General features: G+C 41.1%; 1 protein-coding gene across 6 annotated transcripts in view; it reads right to left on the reverse strand.

Annotated features, from left to right (window-relative positions):
• Positions 1–19,261, reverse strand: part of BIRC6 (baculoviral IAP repeat containing 6) — a 183,971-nt gene that overhangs the window by 142,511 nt on the left and 22,199 nt on the right. For all 6 annotated transcript variants that reach the window (XM_060753997.2, XM_060753996.2, XM_060753998.2 and 3 more), the window contains exons 5-10: positions 18,309–18,420; positions 11,616–11,698; positions 10,435–10,657; positions 10,191–10,351; positions 7,901–7,959; positions 4,976–6,370 (exon numbers count right to left, since the gene is read on the reverse strand). In XM_060753997.2, coding sequence (XP_060609980.2) covers positions 4,976–6,370; positions 7,901–7,959; positions 10,191–10,351; positions 10,435–10,657; positions 11,616–11,698; positions 18,309–18,420 — 2,033 coding nt within the window. The remainder of the gene's footprint in view (positions 1–4,975; positions 6,371–7,900; positions 7,960–10,190; positions 10,352–10,434; positions 10,658–11,615; positions 11,699–18,308; positions 18,421–19,261) is intronic.

Consider the following 19,261-nt stretch of genomic DNA (forward strand, 5'->3'; position numbering starts at 1 on the left):
TCAGAAAACTCCATGTGAAACAAGTTTTTTTTAAAAAAAACTTCAAGATTCTTGGCAAGGTGCTTTTTGTGTGGTTGCTGGCAACATCCAGGTCTTCTTGGATGATATAGTATTAATTTTCCACATCCATTCGAAAGGGAATATCTAGTGACTACACTATCCAGAGGAAACAATTTTACCCACGTGTTGTTTCAGGTCCCCTTGGAATAGAGATTATTCAGCAAAGCATATAATGAAATGTCATCAAGACATAGATGATATTGAGCTCAACTGTACATGTTATTTAGGAAGAGCTTGAAATGTTAGATTTGAAAATTCATTCAACAATTCTAAATGTTAGAAACCACTAAATGAATTCATGATTACCAACACGAATAGACTGATACTGTTTAACCAGTTTATGGTATCATTAACCTATTATGATACTGGAAACATTTAGTCCCCAGAGCAAATTGCGAGAAAGACAGAGAATGGCATGGAAGTTATTACTATTGGGAGTGGAGGTGCATTTTGTTATTCACACCTTCAAAAGTGCTGTTTTCCTCCTTCTAAAGCTGCATTCTCCCAACTTGGAATTGCTCCCCATACATGAATTACAAAATCAATAATTCAATTTCTGCATGGGGATAGTAGAATTCTAACCCATTAGAATGGTCAGGTTGGGAAAGGATACACTAAAACTCACTTTATATCCTGTTAAGGGACTCGTGGTAACTTACAAAAGCATGTAACAGTGCAGTAAAATATACAAGATACAATAATATCAATAACAATGACAAATTACATAAAAAATAAACGATTGAGAGTTCAAAATAAACTGTATCAATATCAGTCATATAAGTGCCAGGAATGAGACAAAATATTTGGTCCTTAAGTTTTAATATTTAAAGTTTTAATCCTGTTTGAAAAGCCATGTTTTTAGGGTTTTTTTTTTCAAAACCACTGGAGTGTGGGGGCTAGTCTAATTTTTTTGGGGAGGGCATTCCAAATCCAGGGGGCCACCATTGGGAAGGCAATTTCTCTCGTCCCCACCAAACATGCTTGAGACCGAGGTGGGATTGAGAGGAGGACCTCCCTGGCAGATCTTAGAGCCTGTACCAGTTCATAGGGGGAGATGTGGTCTCAAATATACGATAGACCCGAACTGTGTAGGGCTTTGTAGGTAGTGACCTGCACTTTGAATTGGTCCTGGAAACTTGTCGGCAGCAAGTGGAGCTGCATTAATAGGGGTGTGGTATGCTCCCTATAGCTAGTCCCAGCTCTAGGAATTCTTAATCAGAAATATACTGAGTGTTTGTAGTTTGTGTGTATATCTATCTATCTATCTATGAAAAGGAATCATGGTAGGTTTTCTGCTTTTGAGCATCCTTATTAAGAAATGTGATGTACAAAGTTCAGCAGGAAAGTATGTGTTCTGTTCATTTGGGACTTTTCTAAATGGTTTTTAGAGGAAAGACACATTGAATGTTGGGAGTGTGTGAATTTGTATTTGTATCTGTATTTTTTGGTTTCATGCTCCAACTTCATCAAATCCCCCTGATGTCAGCTGAAGTTTTTATTTTCCCAAGAAATGATTCAAGCTTTTTTCATTATGGTATTCTCTAAAGATGACTTGCTTTCAATTTATTCTGTGAGATTATTCAGTTTCAGATTTTTCTTTAATTTCTTTTACTTGTTTATTTGTGTATTTATTTGCTCAGCTCTGTTGTCAAAGAAAGAACAAGGGAAGGAGCTATTCAGGGCAAGACAGGCACCCATGTGCACAGCAATGAGTTCCATGCTCTGAGCTGGCCAGCATATTAAATATGTATGGACAGGGTTTAACATATTCACATTTTTCCACTTTTGCAGAGATCATGCACCTCTAACCCCAGGAAATATGGAAGAGCAATTGTACACTTAAAGAGTCATGAGCCCAACAGTTTATCTGAATACCAGAATGAAATAGAACTCACAATCATTCAATGTGAAAACACTTGATTCCTTCCCCCCATTTTTTTAATTTCAGCTGTATCATTTGGACTTTAGAAGAGTCACTTTATTATTGCTATTATAAAACAAATGTAGCCATAAGGCCTTGCCAACCTACTGCTAATTACCTAGATGTTTACCAGAAGAACGAGACCTCTTTCCTGCCCTCTCTTACCCCAAGGCAGACCTGTACAACCTGTGGCCCTCCAACTGTTTTGGTCTCCAACTCACTGAAGCCCTAGCCAGCTTGTAAATGGCCATGAATTCTGGGAGTTGGTGGCCAGAATAGCTGGACGGCCCCAGGTTGTGCAGGACTGCCCCAAGGTATTTATTTGGGATAGAGACCTCAACTGAACTTAGTTTTGGTAACATCCTATGAGCAGGGTTATACCCTTAGCATGTGTTGAGCAGAAATAAATCAAATATATGTTTGGACTGCTGACATGTCAAAAATTCTGGTGACTGGAAGACTAAGAATAAATTGTTATATAATTTTTTCCCTGAGGCAAAATGAATTACCTGTTAGCACATGAAACAACTACATTTTGCAATTCAGTTAAAGCTCTAACTCTAACTCCTGCTTCTTGGCAGGGGGTTGGACTGGATGGCCCACAAGGTCTCTTCCAACTCAAGAATTCTATGATTCTATTATTCTGGTTGCTTGCCATTATTCATAACGTAGATACTGTCTTTTAGGCCTTTAGGTGCCTTTTTTGTACCTCTTCCAATTCCTTGTTATCTACTGAGACCCAAATCAAGCACTTTAAACATCCTCAGCACAGAATAGCAAAAATACTTGTATTAAGACCTTCTCTAATAATTTTCATTCATTCAATTTAAAATCAATTTAAAGTAATTTAAGATAACTTAAAAAGACACACCCCCACCACACACACAATATTCGGTTTGAATTCTGCATACTAAATTAATCTAATTAGTATACTACAAGTATCTGTCTTTCTTCAGGTTCTGCAGCACTTAACTACACAAATACACTCTATTACTGATACAGTGTTATTCATGTTGGGCCCCTCTACAATTACAACCTGCCCTTGAATGAAACTCTTACCAGTTGAAGGAGGGGCACAGAGTTTCAAAGAATGCCTCTCCCAGCACACAAACATCCCCTAACTTTCATCATTCCCAAGATGACAACCCGTCCGCCTAATGAAATATACTCAATTAGATTTGTTAAAACTTGATAACTCATTAAACCATTAGTAACTTGTTGTGTAATTTTAATTTCATGTTGCCATCATGAAATATACTGCTTTGAAATTAGGTCTATCTTTCTGAATCACTTAGGTACTTAGGTATTACTTCAATTGTTATTTATCAAGAAAGTCACTCAACAGGGTAACGGCCTAGACCTTGAAAACTTATGTATGTGTATATGCAAAAAATGTATGCTTCGGATACACAAAACATTTTCCAGTGTTCCTGCAAGTTGAGCATCTGCATTCTGAAAATTCAAAATACTCCAAAATCTTATTTTGTTGCCCCCGGCTGTCTGCTTCCATCTTCAGACATTATCACATGAGTCTTGCACCACAAGTTGTAGCCTCCTCAACCACAAATGGAAATGTTTACCATTCACTAAATGGATCCATTTTTCAAACTTATACTGATTGACTGCATCTAAAAGCTGCCTAAAGAATCTAAATCCTTAAAGGTAAAAAATCCCATCCAATCTTGGAAGCGAAGCAGTGTCTATCCTATCGGTACTTGGATAAAAGACCAAAAATGAATACAGTTAGAGTAGGAACAGACAATTCCACCTCTGAATATTTATTTCCTAAGAAAACCCTATGAAATTTACAAAGTTGACATAAGCTAATAGGTGATTTGAAGACAGATACACATGGAACGTTTGTCTGATAACTAAAGATCATATTCCATTTTAAAGAACTGTTCAAAGTAAGGGTGCATATGTCTATATTTAAAGCAACCAGATAAGTACATTGGCTAAGACTGATAAATTGCAAACTCACTTCATTTCATTCTGAATGACCTCTTCCTGAACTCTTAATTAGGCATAAAGGTAATAATTAATCTCAACCCTTCTAATGATCAAGTGGGATTAAGAACACATCAATATGAACAAGACAACATTTTTTATTAAATAAATGCTGTCAACAGAGAGTTGAATAATTAGATCCAGAAGTGTACTATGAGTTATTTGCACTCCCCTACCCCCCTATTCTTAGGAGGTATACAACTGCTATATCTCAAAGTTAGGGAAATTTCAGCAGCACTCTGCAATGTAAGACTACCAAAACCCCAGTTTCTGTACTCAAAACAATTGTGGAGTTTGTTTCCAAAAGGTACCAAATTTAAAAAAATGAAAAATGAGCCATAGGTTGCAGCACATTGTTGGCTAGGAGTAGAATATTATGTACAGGTAAAAACCATCAAAATATATCGAATAACTTTGGCTGACGGCTTGGAAATTTTTATTTGAAATCAAAAGAATGCATATCATCAGCACATTTTTTTCAATTCTGTGAAATTTGTTCAGATGGATTTTGGCACCTTTTGGAAACAAACTCCACAATTGCAGTCACACTCTGACTTCAGAACAACACAAAAAATTCCCAAACTCAACTAAGCCCTTAACAATAAAACAATATAGCTGAATGAAGTACTCCGTGATATCTAAACAGGCAATATGTAATTTCAGCACTTACTCTACTTTAGAGTTGAAACCTGTGCTGCTGAGTTGATGAGAAAAAGACAGTTACCACTTACCTCTATGTTTAGATATTTAAACAAGCAAGCAAGCAAACAATAAATCCAGTTTACATTCCTGCATTATGGTTAACAGAAATCAGTGACATCAGGTCAAAATTGAGATACAGCCTTTTAAGGGATATTTAACAGCATAAAAAGTAGAGGAAGGCTGAACAATGGGAACTATTTTGTTATCAGTGACTACTATAAGCACAGTCTCTATAATTACATTTTTATTTACTAATTTGGCTTCATAATGGATTGTAGGTCTTACCTTTGGTGCATGCACATAGTCTGTCAGTGCCCGAGCAGTATATTACAGAGACAAATTTATCTAATTCCTCAGTGCCTTCCTTTTTAGGTGGCTCCACTTTGGCCAGAATTTCAAAGTTTGAAAGGTCTAAAATTTTTACATATCCGCCCTGAGTGGTTATTACCAAATGTCCAAGAGTGGAGATTTCTGATCTTTTCTCTCGCTCACTGCCATTTTTAGATGTTATCTGTATTTCCTCTCCAGGCTCCTCACAGTCATCTTCTCGATTATCCAGTATGTCGGGTGGAAGCAAAATCAGTGAGGTAATGGTATCCTGGGGGTCTTTGATATGCTGGATTTTTACAGGTTCCTCTTCAAGAGTCACAATCCTAGTGGCATAGTTCATTTTGTAAAGTACCAAATATCCACCACTAGCACTCCGCTGTTCTGGTTGAATTATTAAAGGCGTCTGCACATCTGCTGAGGACTCATGCTGGATCATACTGATATTTGCACCATTCACTACTGTAAGACTGGGTTCTAGTTCCCCTTTCCTTCTGTTACATAGTGCCGAGTTTAATTTATTTAAATTATTCAAGGCCTCTACTTGATTTATTGCACTCAGGGATTCAACAGGGCATGTCCGCAGTCCTATTAACAAATGAACTCCATCCGCACAAGGAGTGATTGAATCTACACAAAAGTTCTCCTCCTCTGCAAACTTTGGCAGTCGCAGACACTGAACCAAAGTCCCAGGCTTGGGAACCATAGAGCTCCACTTGTCAGAGTCTGGGGAAGTTAGGCTAGCTGTAGCATCTGCAAACTGCTGAATGTATGTCACTGGAGGATCCTGCAAGAGCAGCTGCTCCTGACTATCCAGCTCCATCTCTATGATCTGCGGAACTGTAAAACCATCATCATGTAAACTTTTACTCATGATATTGTTCATCTGTGAAAAGATTTTTCCGGCTTTTTCATCAGATTCCTTAATGCTGTAAAGCAGCAATATGGGTAAAGTCCTCCTTACCAGAGGAGAATTCAGTTCTGAATTAGTACAGGATTCATTGTCAGTTGATCCCTGGTCTGATGCACTACCACCTTGAGTCCTGCTTAAATCATCCAGTGACCTCTGAGAATTACTACTAACAGGAGAGGTAGCAGGTGATTTGTATGTTAATAAACCTCCAGCTAATAAACAAGGAAAGGGAATGTTGTGATGTTCCAAGTGCTTTTCCTTCATCTTTTCACTCTTACAGCTAGATAGGCAAGGATTCGCGCCAAGTTCTTCTAAATCTTTCACTGTGTCTTCAAGTACATTTGCAACTATTTCCCACTGAAGTTTCTCAGGCTGCTGAAGAATGCTGAGGGCTGTTATATCAAGGCTGACATCCATGGTTTCCTTTTGGGATGTATGTCCTTTAGGATAAAGCAAACTGTGTTAGAAAAACAAATTCATCAATACATGAAAGAAATTTCGAAAACCTTTGAACAACTATTATTATATAGCAGCTTCTATCCATAAAGACAATGCTTAAGGAGGTCAGCCAAAATAACATTTGACACACACATTATTTAACAGCAAATCCAGGGCTGACACATAGTTAAAAGTAAGTAACAGTCAATCCTGTTTGCCTAACTAGCATGATCATATTCACATGACTTTATAGGAGGAATATGCCGATAAATGTGAGACTGCTCAGAGACAAAAAAATGTGAGACTGCTCAGAGACAAAAAAAAATATCCTCAGAACATGATAAAATAAAATCTGGTGGCATCCTCACAAAATATCTGAAAAAATCTAGGTACTTCTTATCCACTGATTACTTCAACAAGTTCAAATACACATCTTCAACATGTCTGCAATACTACATTCCATTCCAAGATTTTTATACTGTTTATGAGCCACATCCTCTATCCCAAGCAGAAAACACGGTTAATGCAAAAGCAATTCTAAACATATTTAGAAGGCAATAATAAATTGGCTTTGCACCCAATTTACATAGTAGGTAATATAAATTATTTAACCACTACTACCTGTGGAAAATGGCAATCAGATTGTCTCTGGGATAAGCAATTTTACAGAACACATATATGAAATAGAAACTATAGAGTATTGTTAGCAAACCAGTTTATAACTATGGTTTTATCCCTTCTTAAACCCCCATTATATAAACCAGGTATCACTAAAGTTCGGCCTTCCAGGTGTTTTGAACTTCAACTCCAAAAATTCCTAACAACTGGTTAACTGGCTGGGATTTCTGGGAGTTCACGTTCAAAACACCGAAGTTTGCCCATACCTGATATAAACCATTATTTACAGACTTTGGATGAAACAAACTATGGCTTATTGTCATATGAGATAAAACTTTAAAACTTCATTTCTATATGTGCAAAGGTGTGGGACTGCCCAAGGCTCAGGTAAACTATTTATATCAACAGTTCATGCTGTTACACCCTGTCTTAAAGCGTCCATAAAGTTCAATCAAAGGTAATAAGGAGTTCTGGAATGCCTTTCACAGACTTCAGTTTCCTCCCTTTCTAATTGCTCAAAATAATCATAAATTGATTTTTTTATCCATACAAGGCAAATTACCATTTGCTCAGTGCATACAAGTCCAAAAAATATGATTCAGCATTAGATGTGAATGACTCTACAGAGAAAATGGAAAGTAAGCTCCTTGGCTAGGTACAGCATTATGTACATGCTTTTATATACTCTAACTAATATGACAGAAATATAGAAACACAAAGCAGAACCTCTTTAGTTCTTTGAAAGTACAAATGCTCGAAATTCATTTCACACGTCAGTTTGTTAAAATGTAAATCAAACATTTCAAAGGCTAGAAGTAACATAGGTAATACAAGCCTTTCACTCTTAAAGCACTGTTTAATCATTGTCAAAGGTCATACATCACATAATACACACACTATATACACACACTTACCGGTCACTGATTCTGATCTGGAATGCTCTTCACTATCTGAATCATCCAGTAAATCATCACTAAGGACAAAACAAAGATTAGAGAAGCTGAAGCCAAGGGAGCAATTTAATATAAAACAGTAACAACTTTATAAATCAACTGAAATCTTAACACAAATTGTTAGTGAGCAGACTGCACAAATGAATTAGTAATACTGTTATGTATTTATGTATGTATTTCTTTATAGAATTTATACCCCCACCCTTCTCACCCCAAAGGGGACTGAGAGCAGATTACAGAACACACATACAGAAAACATTCAATGCCAATTATAAAATTAACAAGGACAGACAACATAAACAGAGATAAAGGCAGTTTTCCCCATCTTATTTCCAGCATCTTGGAGGCTATGCTCAAATCTGGCCGGGAGGGAAGGGTGATGTCACTCCATCTTCCATGCCAAGGAGCTTTCCTCCAATCGATGTCCTTAAGGGCACCTTTATTAACTACCTGCTTAAAAGTCATACCTATTTTATCTACTCGGATTTCTGCTTTGGACCTGCTAGATGGACAGGTGAGCGGAGACTAATGGCGGGTATTCCCTCCAGCCCAGTCTCCTGATCAACAGGATTTTTCTGCAGCACAGCAGATTAGTCTGCTGTGCTAAGAAGACTAAACCACTGTGCTGCAGACTAAACCACTGTGCTAATGTTATTATTAATTTATTTTATATCCCACTTTTCCTCTATAAGTGATCCAATGTGTCTGTTGCCGATACTGTTGCTGGTGATATTTCTACTCTACACTTTCCCAATCTGGATCTCAAGGCTACTTATAAAAGTGAAAACATACAGCCACTGAACATATAGAAACACACACAAAATATATGTAAGTCACTGATAAGACTATGTAGCCCTGACTCTCGTTGTACTTGGGTCTAGAATCACCTTCTACTTGAAATTCCTCTGCTGACTCAGTTCAGTTGATCTTGTTTCCCTGCCCCTAAACTGCATTTTCTGGTAGTATGGTGAATGCTTGCCTCCCCCCCCCCACTCCCCCCCTACTTTCCCCATGAAGTGTATTTTGTCTGAGAATAAGATGGGGGCCAACTTTCTTTGCACAAGGCAGAGCCAATGGGTATGTTTATCTTAAGATCATCACAATTCCAACTCAGAGTTTTCTTTTTAATTTCTTTTCTTAAGACAGGGGGGAAGTGTAGGCTATGAAGTGTGAGTTTGGGGTGGAGCTTGAGTTTCATTCACTGCTACTGAGAAAAAGACCTTCTTGGCTACTCAGTATCAATGCAGGGCACATATTTTGCCCAAGCTCATACTGATTCAAATGTGAAAACTTTTCCAGTATCTGGGTTGCTGTGAGTTTTCTAGGCTGTATGGCCATGTTCCAGAAGCACTCTCTTCCAATGTTTTGCCCATATCTAGGGCAGGCATCCTCAGGGGTTGTGAGGTCTGTTGAAAACTAAGCAAGTGAGGTTTATATTAGGCTTGGGTAACCACGGAAAAATTTGGTTCTAAACTCGTTTTGTTTTTAGGGGGCCCTTGCGTTTCGTTTTTTTTAATAATTTCGAAATTTTCCTTTAAAAAATTTCGAAATTTACAAAATTTTGTAAAATTATGAATCGATTTGTTAATCGCGGACGAGATTGTGCAATATGCTAAAAAAAGCTCGAAATGGGACAGGAGGAACTTCTGGAGGTTCCCTCTCCCTCTGTTGTTGACTGTTGGTGTGATAAAACAAACAACAACTATAAAACTTGCACCAGACATGCGAAAATAATTACGAAATAATTACGAATTAATTACGAAATAATTACGAAATAAATTGAAAAAATTGTTTCGAATCTTAATTCCTCCTCACACTATTCCAGCATGGCTCAATATTGGATCGTAAGCTAGTTTAAATACGAATTAATAACGAATTACGAAATTAACGAACAAAACCGCCCAAGCCTAGTTTATATATATCCAGGGTGGGAGAAAGATCTCTTGTCTGCTTGATTCAAGTGTGAATGTGGCAATTGGCCACTTTGATTAGCATTTAATGGTCTTGCAGCTTCAAAACCTGGCTGCTTCCTGTATCTTTTTCCTTCATAAAAATTAAACCACAACTGAAAAAAGAAGCTCCCTTTCCCTAGAAAAGATTTTCAGACATAGCATCCCTATACTCCCTCAATGACACACAGCTTTAAGCAAATGTATATACCAATGACTACTCTAATTGTTAAATAAAATGTAAAATAACTAGCATGTTCACTACGCATGCCAAGTGCTGAAATGAAACTTTATTCACGTACCTGTCTCCTTCCAATTTTGGTATATCTGAACAGCTTGATGAATCCTCTATCCAGGCTATTGTTGGTCGCCGTGAATCTACCCCTGAGCACTGCTCACCAGACAAAACAAGCTGTTGTACAATTACTGGATCATAAGCATTGATCTCAAACTTTAAGTGCACCTAAACAAATTAAAACACAATTAAATTTAGAATACAGTTTTTGGTTTATAAAATTAGCATCCAAACACTTCATGGCAAGATACCTTCATAAGTTTTGAGACATCCCATATACAGATTTTTCCTCTTTTCGTTGCAGCAGCTAAAAAATGAGGGCAGCTTCCGGATCCAAAGCAGACTATCCTGTCTGTGCCATCTGTACAGGGAAACTGGGCTGGACTTGTTGCCAGTGTGACCGAGAGAGGCACATTCTGCGTGTGCTTGCCTTTCACAAATGGGCAGTTTGGAGAATGCCTTTCATGTTCAGACCTTAACGGATTAGAAAGGTAAGTGTTAAAATGCAAGGATGGTACTTTCCCCGTTATATATTTCACTGCAATTCAAGACACCGAATGCATGTGAATGGAATTGCCTGTCAGTGAGATTATTTTTGCCAAGCCCTCCTTCCATGATGGTTCAATATCTTCTGAAAATCTGCTGTGTGGAGGGGGGTGGGTGGAAGGACTCAGCAGAATACTAGACAAGATGGCAAAGGGGATATCAGTGAAAACTGCTCACTCCTTCCTTCCCTTCCCTTCTGCAGAATCCAGATCCAACCCAGTAACTGAAAGCAATCAAATACTATTATTTTTGAAATTGTTATTAATTACACCACACAAATTACAAAAGAACTATATAACTTGAAATACAAGAAGTATCTCAAAGTTTACTTGAGAGATCACAATAAATCATCTCACTCATTCTTAACTTGATTAAAAAAAACATTTTCTAGCTTTCAGGGACAGTGGCTTTTTATTATTTATTTACTGTATTTATATGCTGCCTTTCTCACCCCTGGGGGGACACAAGGCAATTTACAACATACTAATGGCAAAAATTCAACGCCAACATACAGTATACAAAGAAATCATAATAACTAATTACTACATATAACTATGAACTTACATCTATTAAAACCATTAAACATAAGGCATACATAAAATTTAAACATTCAGACAAGCATAAAATCTCATGATCCAGATATCATATCATATACCATAGCCATTTTTGCATATTAGCTTCCTGAATCTAGAAACATCTTCAAGTAATATTCTTAGATATTAATCAAGCAAGATGCTGTTTTTTTTTAAAAAAAAAGCATTTTATCTACTTAACCATTTACTTACACCGAAGCAAAGACACGCTAGTCTAAAAATGAGATTATAATAATTATAATCAATTCAAACACTGTTTCATCTTTAAAAGCTTGCATTTAGAATGTTCTCACCAAGGTTCATCTGTTGGCTCCCAGCATACCAAACAAACGCTACATATAAAACACATGGCTCTGTCATCTCCTGATGAGGCAGGCTGTGGTTAAAATAGAAAAAATATATGTTAATCTCAAAACAGGGAACTTTTAGCCCTCAGCATAATTTCATGGGAATCAGCACAGACCAGGGTGCACAACCTTAGCCTCCAGGTTCCTGCCCTATTGTGTCTCCTGATGGGGCCCTCACCCCTTTCCATGATCTTTCCATGCTACTCTACTTATTGGCATTGCTGCTGGCATTGCTATTGACAGGATTGAGACACTGAACCGATTGCTGAAAGTGTGTTCTATGAAGATCAGTGGGTGAATGAAGAAAGAAAACATCTCATAATCCCCCAACTCCCCCTTTTGACATATCTGTTTTCCCAGTGTTACTAGTACCAAGGAAATAGAAATCTCAGTGGGGATCACATCCCTTCCCATGGACATGATTCCTAGATCTTAGCAGACAATCTTAAATCCCCATTTCTGCATATTGGGATTTTGTAAGGAGAGCAAGTGAATGTGCACATGGACCAAGGCTAGATCTACATTGCCATATAATGAAGTTTCAGAATACAGATTAACTGCACTGAACTGCAGACCAAGGGTAAGATGGATGGATGGCACCCTTGAAGTGACTGGCTTAACTTTGAAAGAGCTGGGGGTGGCCACGACCGACAGGAAGCTCTGGTGTGGGCTGGTCCATGAGATCATAAATAGTTGGAAATGACCGAATGAATAAACAAACACAAAAAATAACCAAAACCACACTGCTATATAATCCAGTTCAATGCAGTTAATCTGTATTCTGAAACTGCATTATATGGTAGTGTAGATCCAGCCCTAGGTGAAGGGGGGGGGGGGAATGTAAGCAAGGAAAATGTAGGCATGTGCTGAGATCTCTGCCTATGCAGAAATGCACAAGGGGTGTGTGTTTGTGCAACTGGTATGTGAAGGAGTATGTGCACCCCCTAGTGAGATGCAGAGGTTATAGAAGTGGAAGAGAAAGAAAGTGATGGGGATACATGCAATACTTTAAATTTTCCCCTCACTTGGCTTCTGTCACCAGTCCTTTGCAGTGCCCTTCCCCGGGGAGGGGGGGGGTTAAACAAAGCCAAGTCTAGGAATTGAAATGATAAGCGATACTGTACACACCTAACTTTGTTTTTAAAACAGCTAATTCTGAAATACTTTCTTTGGCTTTCAACTAGGCTATAAAGCAGACTACTATTCTTAAAGCTGAATAGCATTTTTTGAATGAGAGAGACTAATAAAATGCTGAGTTACGAGACTATGTGCAAAGATATGATGGTTGCTTACCTGTAACCATGTTTCTTCGAGTGGTAAGCAACGATCATTTCTCCTTCATGGTGTCTGGTGAAATAAGCACATATGATAGACTAGCAAGCCACAAACTTTGGATGGTGGGCGTCATGGCACTGCTGAGAAGAGAACCAGTCTGCCAAACGCGGAGTGCCTCCTCAACTGGACGTCCATCTTATAATTGGTGGCGAATGTCAACAGAGTGGTCCAGATCGCCACCCAACAGATGTCGTCCAATGGAACTCCATGGAGGTAAGCTGCTGACGTAGCGACTGCTCTTGTGAAATGGCCCCTCAGATGTACTGGCAGATCCTTGCCCACCAACTGATAAGCAAGTCTGATGGTGGAGACCACCCATGCCGAAAGGTGTTGAGGGGAAACAGGCAGGCCTTTAGTGTCACTGCGGTACTTCACAAAGAGTACAGGAGAGTGTCTGAAGTTCTTTGTCCTGTGCAGGTAGAAGGAGAATGCTCTGCGGATGTCAAGAAGATGGCGCTCTGTTTGTGGAGCTTAAAAGAATGCTGGAAGCACAATGATACACCGAAGCGACCTTAGGGAGGAAGGTGATGTCGGTTCTGAGAACCACCTTGTCCCTATGAAAACGGAGGTAGGGCTCATCAACACGGAGTGCACATAACTCGCTGGATCCGTGAGCCGAGGTGATTGCCACCAAGAAAGCAACTTTCTATAAAAGATTAGAAAAATTGGACGTAGTCATGGGTGGCCGGAGATTCCTGTACCCTCTAAGGAAGAGTTGGACAAGCCACCTTCCCTGCGGCGATATGCTGACACCGCAGCAAGATAGCACTTGATGGAAGAAAGCACCAGGCCCTCGTCTGCCAAGGTCACAAAGAACTGAAGAAGAAGTGAAGTAGGGGCCTGCAGAGGCTGCACATTGTGTTGGTGTGTAAACGGCGCAAAGCGCTTCTACTTAGCCTCGTACGAGAGCTGTGTCGATGGCCGGTGTGCAACATTGAGGATGGCCTTTACTGCTTCGGGTAGCGGTGCGGCCTGGCCCGTCATACCGTCAGACGGAGCAGATCAAGGTCTGGGTGACGGACACAACTGTCCTGGATCGTGAGCAAGTCCGGTCGACTGTTCAGCGGCAGATGGTCTCCCGCAGCCATGGTCTTGAGGAGGGCGAACTAGGGTTGTCTTGGCCACTAATGTGTTATCAGGATGGCATTTGGCAATCACTCTGCTGAGGAGAGGTATCGGTGGAAAAATGTACAACAGGGGCCTGTGGCAACTGTAGAGGAACGCATCCCACAGACATCCCTGTTGCATGTCCTGTGGCATCCTGGCACAGTAGTGTTTGCATTTGGCATTGGCTGGCGCTGCAAACAAGTCGATGTCTGGCCGTCCTCACCGTCAAAAGAGGAGGTGGGTCTTGTAAGGGTGCAGCGACCATTTGTGGTTGGTGGGCTCAGTTTTGCTGAGGTGGTCTGCCACCGTGTTGTCCTAGCCAGGCAGATGTAACGCCACAAGATGGATTCTCCTGGGAATGCACCATTGCCAGATGTCAAGCGTCAACTGGAGCAAAGAGCAAGGTGTCCCTCCTTGTTTGTTTATGTACCAGATGGCTGTTGTGTTGTCCGTACAGATCTGGACCACATGGCCTTGAAGGGAGCGCTCAAATGCTCGGAGCGCCTTCTGGACGGCAGTCAGCTCCAACATTGATATGGAGCTTGGTCTGGGCTGATGTCCACAGGACTTGTATGGAGAGGGTGCCAGAGTGGGCTCCTCAACCTTGAAGAGAGGCATCAGTAGTGATGCCTGCCGAAGGCCCTGGAGGGCAAAATGGCATGTCCACGCAGACATTGTTGCGAAGAGTCCACCAATGGAGTGAGTCCACTGATGGATGCTGGTGGGTGCAACCTGCGGTGCTGGCTGTGGCGAAGAGGGTCGAACACCCTGATGAACCACGCCTGCAGCGGTCGAAAGTGCAGCCGGGCAAATTTTGTTAGAGAAGTTGTGGCAGCCATATGCCCCAGCGTTGACTGAATGTGCTTGGCCTGCACAGAGGACAAATGACAGATGTGCTGCACAGCTGCTCACAGGTTGCGAAACCGCTCTTCCGGAAAATACGCCTTGAGTCTAATGAAGTTGAGACGTGCACCGATGAAGCAAATATCTTGCGTCGGTTCGAGATGGGACTTCTGTACATTGACAATGAAGCCGAGACTCTGCAGTAAAGAGAGTGTGAAGTCCAGATGTTGCAGGAGTTGTCAGCGAGAGGCCTCAACGACCAACCAATCATCGATGTAAGGAAACACCGTGATCCCTTGCAACCGTAAGTGAGCCGCCACCGCTGCCGTGACCTTGGTAAAGACCCGAGGTACAGTACACATCACGAACAGAAGGACTCTGAAAGAATATGCCTAGTCACCTATTTTGAAAGACAAACACTTGTGGTGGTGTAGCGTGGTGGTTACATGGAAGTAGGCATCTTTCAAATCTATCATGGCGAACCATTCCCCACGAGGGAGAAGTGGCAAGATGGTCTGGAGAGTCACCATGCGAAACTTGCATGGTCGCATGTATTGGTTAAGACCATGCAGATCCAAAATAAGCCTTTGGCCTCCATCCTTTTTAGGGACTAAGAAATAGGTGGAGAAGAAGCAGAGGAATTGTCGGAACCCAGATGACTTAAAGAGCCAGACACAGGAGTATGTCCAAAACAATAGTTTTGTTAAAGCAAAGTAAACAGGACTGAGAGACACTTGCTTCAGTGCCTCTAGTCAAGTTTGTAGCCATTTCTATCTTGAAAAACAAACTCAGAAAATAATCCAGATTAAACTGGCAAAAAACCCGGATTAAACAGTTCTTCCAAAACACACCAAAATCACACAGTTCAAGGAAAACAAAGAAAGAAAGAGCAGTGAAGAGAAGCCATCATCCAGTAGAAGTCCAAAGTCAAAGAAATGCCAGTTGAAGGTTCCAAAGTCCATAAGGTTCCAAAGTCCCCTCCTAACTCTTCCACCTCTTGTCAAAACTTAGGTCTCCCCATGATTCCACAGTATCACCAGATTGCCAATCCCCGCCACCAGAAAACCCCGCAAAAGTGTCACTGAACGTTGGTTGAGTACAGACATTCTGAACCTCCTGTACTTTAGTCCAATACAATGACTCCTCTTCATCCCCATCACTCCCAGTCCCATCATTTCCAGAAAAACGCATGAAATCCTTGTCCTCTGTGGGAGCAGTAAGTATGACCCGGATCTTCTTTCTCTGACGCTCCTTGTCTGATTCCTGCTCTCGAGTAATCCTCTTAGTCCCTCTATTCCCTCCTCACTTATTTCACTCTCGGAGAAACCCTCAAAGGACTCTTCATCAGTGGGTGACATAAGTATCTCCTGAATCCTCTTCCTTTGCTGTTCCTCGTCTAACACCTGGATGCCTCGTTTCCCTCCTCTACCACTCCTACTACCAGTTGCAGCGTTGCCAACAGACTACAACAGGAATAGTGAGCGGGTTGAAGCAGCACAATCGCCCCTTTCTGGAGAAGGGTGTGAACCTCGTCCAAAAGACACCAGAAGGCGCCGTTGTCCTGACGAACCTGAGAAAGGAGGACTTTCAAACTCAATAGAGTAACCATGGCGAACCACCTCAAGCATCCACCTATCGGTGGTGATGGATTTCCATGCCTTGTGGAAGCCAGCTAAACGCGTGCAGAAGCACACAAGCGATGATAGCTGAGTAGAAGGTTGAAGTGAAGACACCCTGTGAGGAAGTGAAGGGAATGGAGAAGGGGGAAGGGAGATGTCGCTAAAAATGATGCTTTCCCTTGGCTTGAACCTTCCCTTTACCCTGCTGACGCATTGAAGACTGCATTTGCTGCTTCAGGGAGCGTGGAGCTCTTGGTTGAGTGGAAGTGCGTGAGGAAGATGCGTACGAAGAGGACTGCTGGCCCCTGGACCGAGAACGGGACGAGGGCTGCATGAAGCCACTTCTTGAGACTCCTTCAAGTTAGTAGCTGTCCCAGGATTGAACAAGGGCTCCTCCAAGGGCTGCGGCGTCAGTTGCGGAGGGGAAAGCGAAGCTCCGCCTCCACTTCTGGCTAAGCCGGAAGTATACATTGCGCCTGCCCCAGCTGCTCTCACGGAGGAGTCTGGGGCGGTGAGGAAGGCAGTGCCGACTGCACTGACTGCTCCAAACACAGAGGTTGAGGCGACGGTGGGAGGAGCACTGGACGCAGCGGCAAGGAATGGCGGCGATGGAGAACGCCGAAAAAGCTACGCATCTTCTGAAGTTTCTTTCCTCCTTTTCTCAAAGGTGAGGGGGTTCTATCTCTGAAGTCTTTCCGTTTGTAGAAGCGGAGGCTGGATGAGCACTGTTCTGGCCCTGTGTGGGTCCAGGGGGCTCCAACGCCATTCGGCGTCCATCAGAAGTAGAAGACAAAAGAGCCTTCTTGCACAGGAGAGCCTTCAGTTGCCGCTCCTGGCTTTTCTTTGCCTGAAGTGTAAACACTTTGCAGAATGTGTTTCTCCTAAACAGAGGAGACACAAAGCATGGCTATCTGTATCAGAAAGCTTCTCCCCACAAGAAGCACATTTCCTAGAAACTACAGTAGAAGCCATAATCAATTTAGGAATGAGACAAAAGAGTAGCCCAAAAAATCAGTCCAAGTCGTAAGGTAAGTTTGTAAAATTCAGAGAAGTTCCTAAGTGTTGGTGCGGCTGGAAAAAAGGAACTAGAGCTACAGCCCTTCCTACAGCATATATGCCTCATGGGGAAGAGGGGCGGGGCTGCAGCCACAAGCCTTGTCAGCTTTTCAGAGGTTTCCAGTGATTGCTGCACAGGTGCATCAACCATATGTGCTTATTTCACCAGACACTATGAAGGAGAAACCTGAATGGCTATAGTGATCAGAAATAAAAGGAATTCATATTTCTGTGATCTAAATGCACAGTACTAACAGAAGCCCAATAAAATCCTTGTTTGCAACAGATGCTATGTTTGAGCACTAAGCACAATATATTATTATATAACACTACTTAACTGGCATTATTTGTTTACTTACTTGACTTTTATTTTGAGCAACAAAATTGGTACATGCTTTGCTACACACGGGAAAGTTTTGTTGGTGAATCACTCTTATAAATATATACTGAAAGTGACTGATTGCCTCTTTCTGGGATACAGAACAAACTAATCAAAAGTGCTGCTTTTTTTCAAATCAGCTACATTGCACCTTTTAGAACTAGAGTCCCCATAAGCCCCAGCTACATATGACATATGATCAAGGATTGTGGGAGCTGTAGTTCCAAACAACTGGAGGTCCAATCCTGTAGTGGCATACTTCTAGGCTTTCCAAATCATCAAGAGTATTCATATATTTACCTGATGGTAGAATCCAGCTTGAGCCATGGGATCTGGTTGCGCCCATTTGTAACCTACATGAGGCCATGAAGTGAATGTTTCGCGTCTGTTAGCCTCACTATACATTAAAGACCTTTAAAGGGGGGAAATAAAAAAACAAGTTTAGGAGATGGCAAGGGGTTGTTAATTTCTATATAAAAGATGGTGTCATTGAATAAGATATAAAACAACACTGTAACCAGTCAACCTAAAGCAGCTACACTGAAGGTTACATTAGTTACTATATCTATACATTAACTCAAAACACATTTAAAGTACTGCTACAGACTCTTCTTGTCAACAGTAAAGGTGGAGGGGGGAGCAAGGCTGGAGGACAAAACAATCTCTGCTCTTCACATGTTGAATTTTGTATGCTTGAAGAGAGCTACTATCTCCCATCTTTTAATTTGCTACTTAGCATATTCAACATGGTCTTGCCATGAAAACACAGTTGCCATTGACAGCACTGTCCCCAAAACAGCTATTGCCATTAGAGGTAATGAACAATACAGATCTCGAAAAGTACAGCCAATGTGAAAAATGCAGTCAATTCATCTGACTGCCTTACAGGACAAAAAAACCCACTTTTAACTGCTATTTCCTGCTGAACATTGGGTGGTGTGTGTGAAAATCAGCCCCCATACCAATACTGTTGCCCATGTCTCTTGTAAAGAAAACTTGCCTGTACAACTCCAACTGACCATGCTAAAAGCAACTCACCAGCCACGCTGGGGGAGGAAGACTACAGACATTTGTTTATCAACCAGATGCTGGTCCTAGATTGCTGCTATTTATATTTGGTTTTGTGAATTACAACCTGTATAGGACTTCCATTAATATACGTACGCACAACATACCCAAGAGATACTTTTCAGAAAACTATGCTACCACCAGTCCTATTCTTGAATATTCAAGCATTCTCAAAAGCCATCTAG

Source organism: Anolis sagrei, chromosome 1 (genome assembly GCF_037176765.1).
Source record: "Anolis sagrei isolate rAnoSag1 chromosome 1, rAnoSag1.mat, whole genome shotgun sequence".
Classification (NCBI taxonomy): domain Eukaryota; kingdom Metazoa; phylum Chordata; class Lepidosauria; order Squamata; family Dactyloidae; genus Anolis; species Anolis sagrei.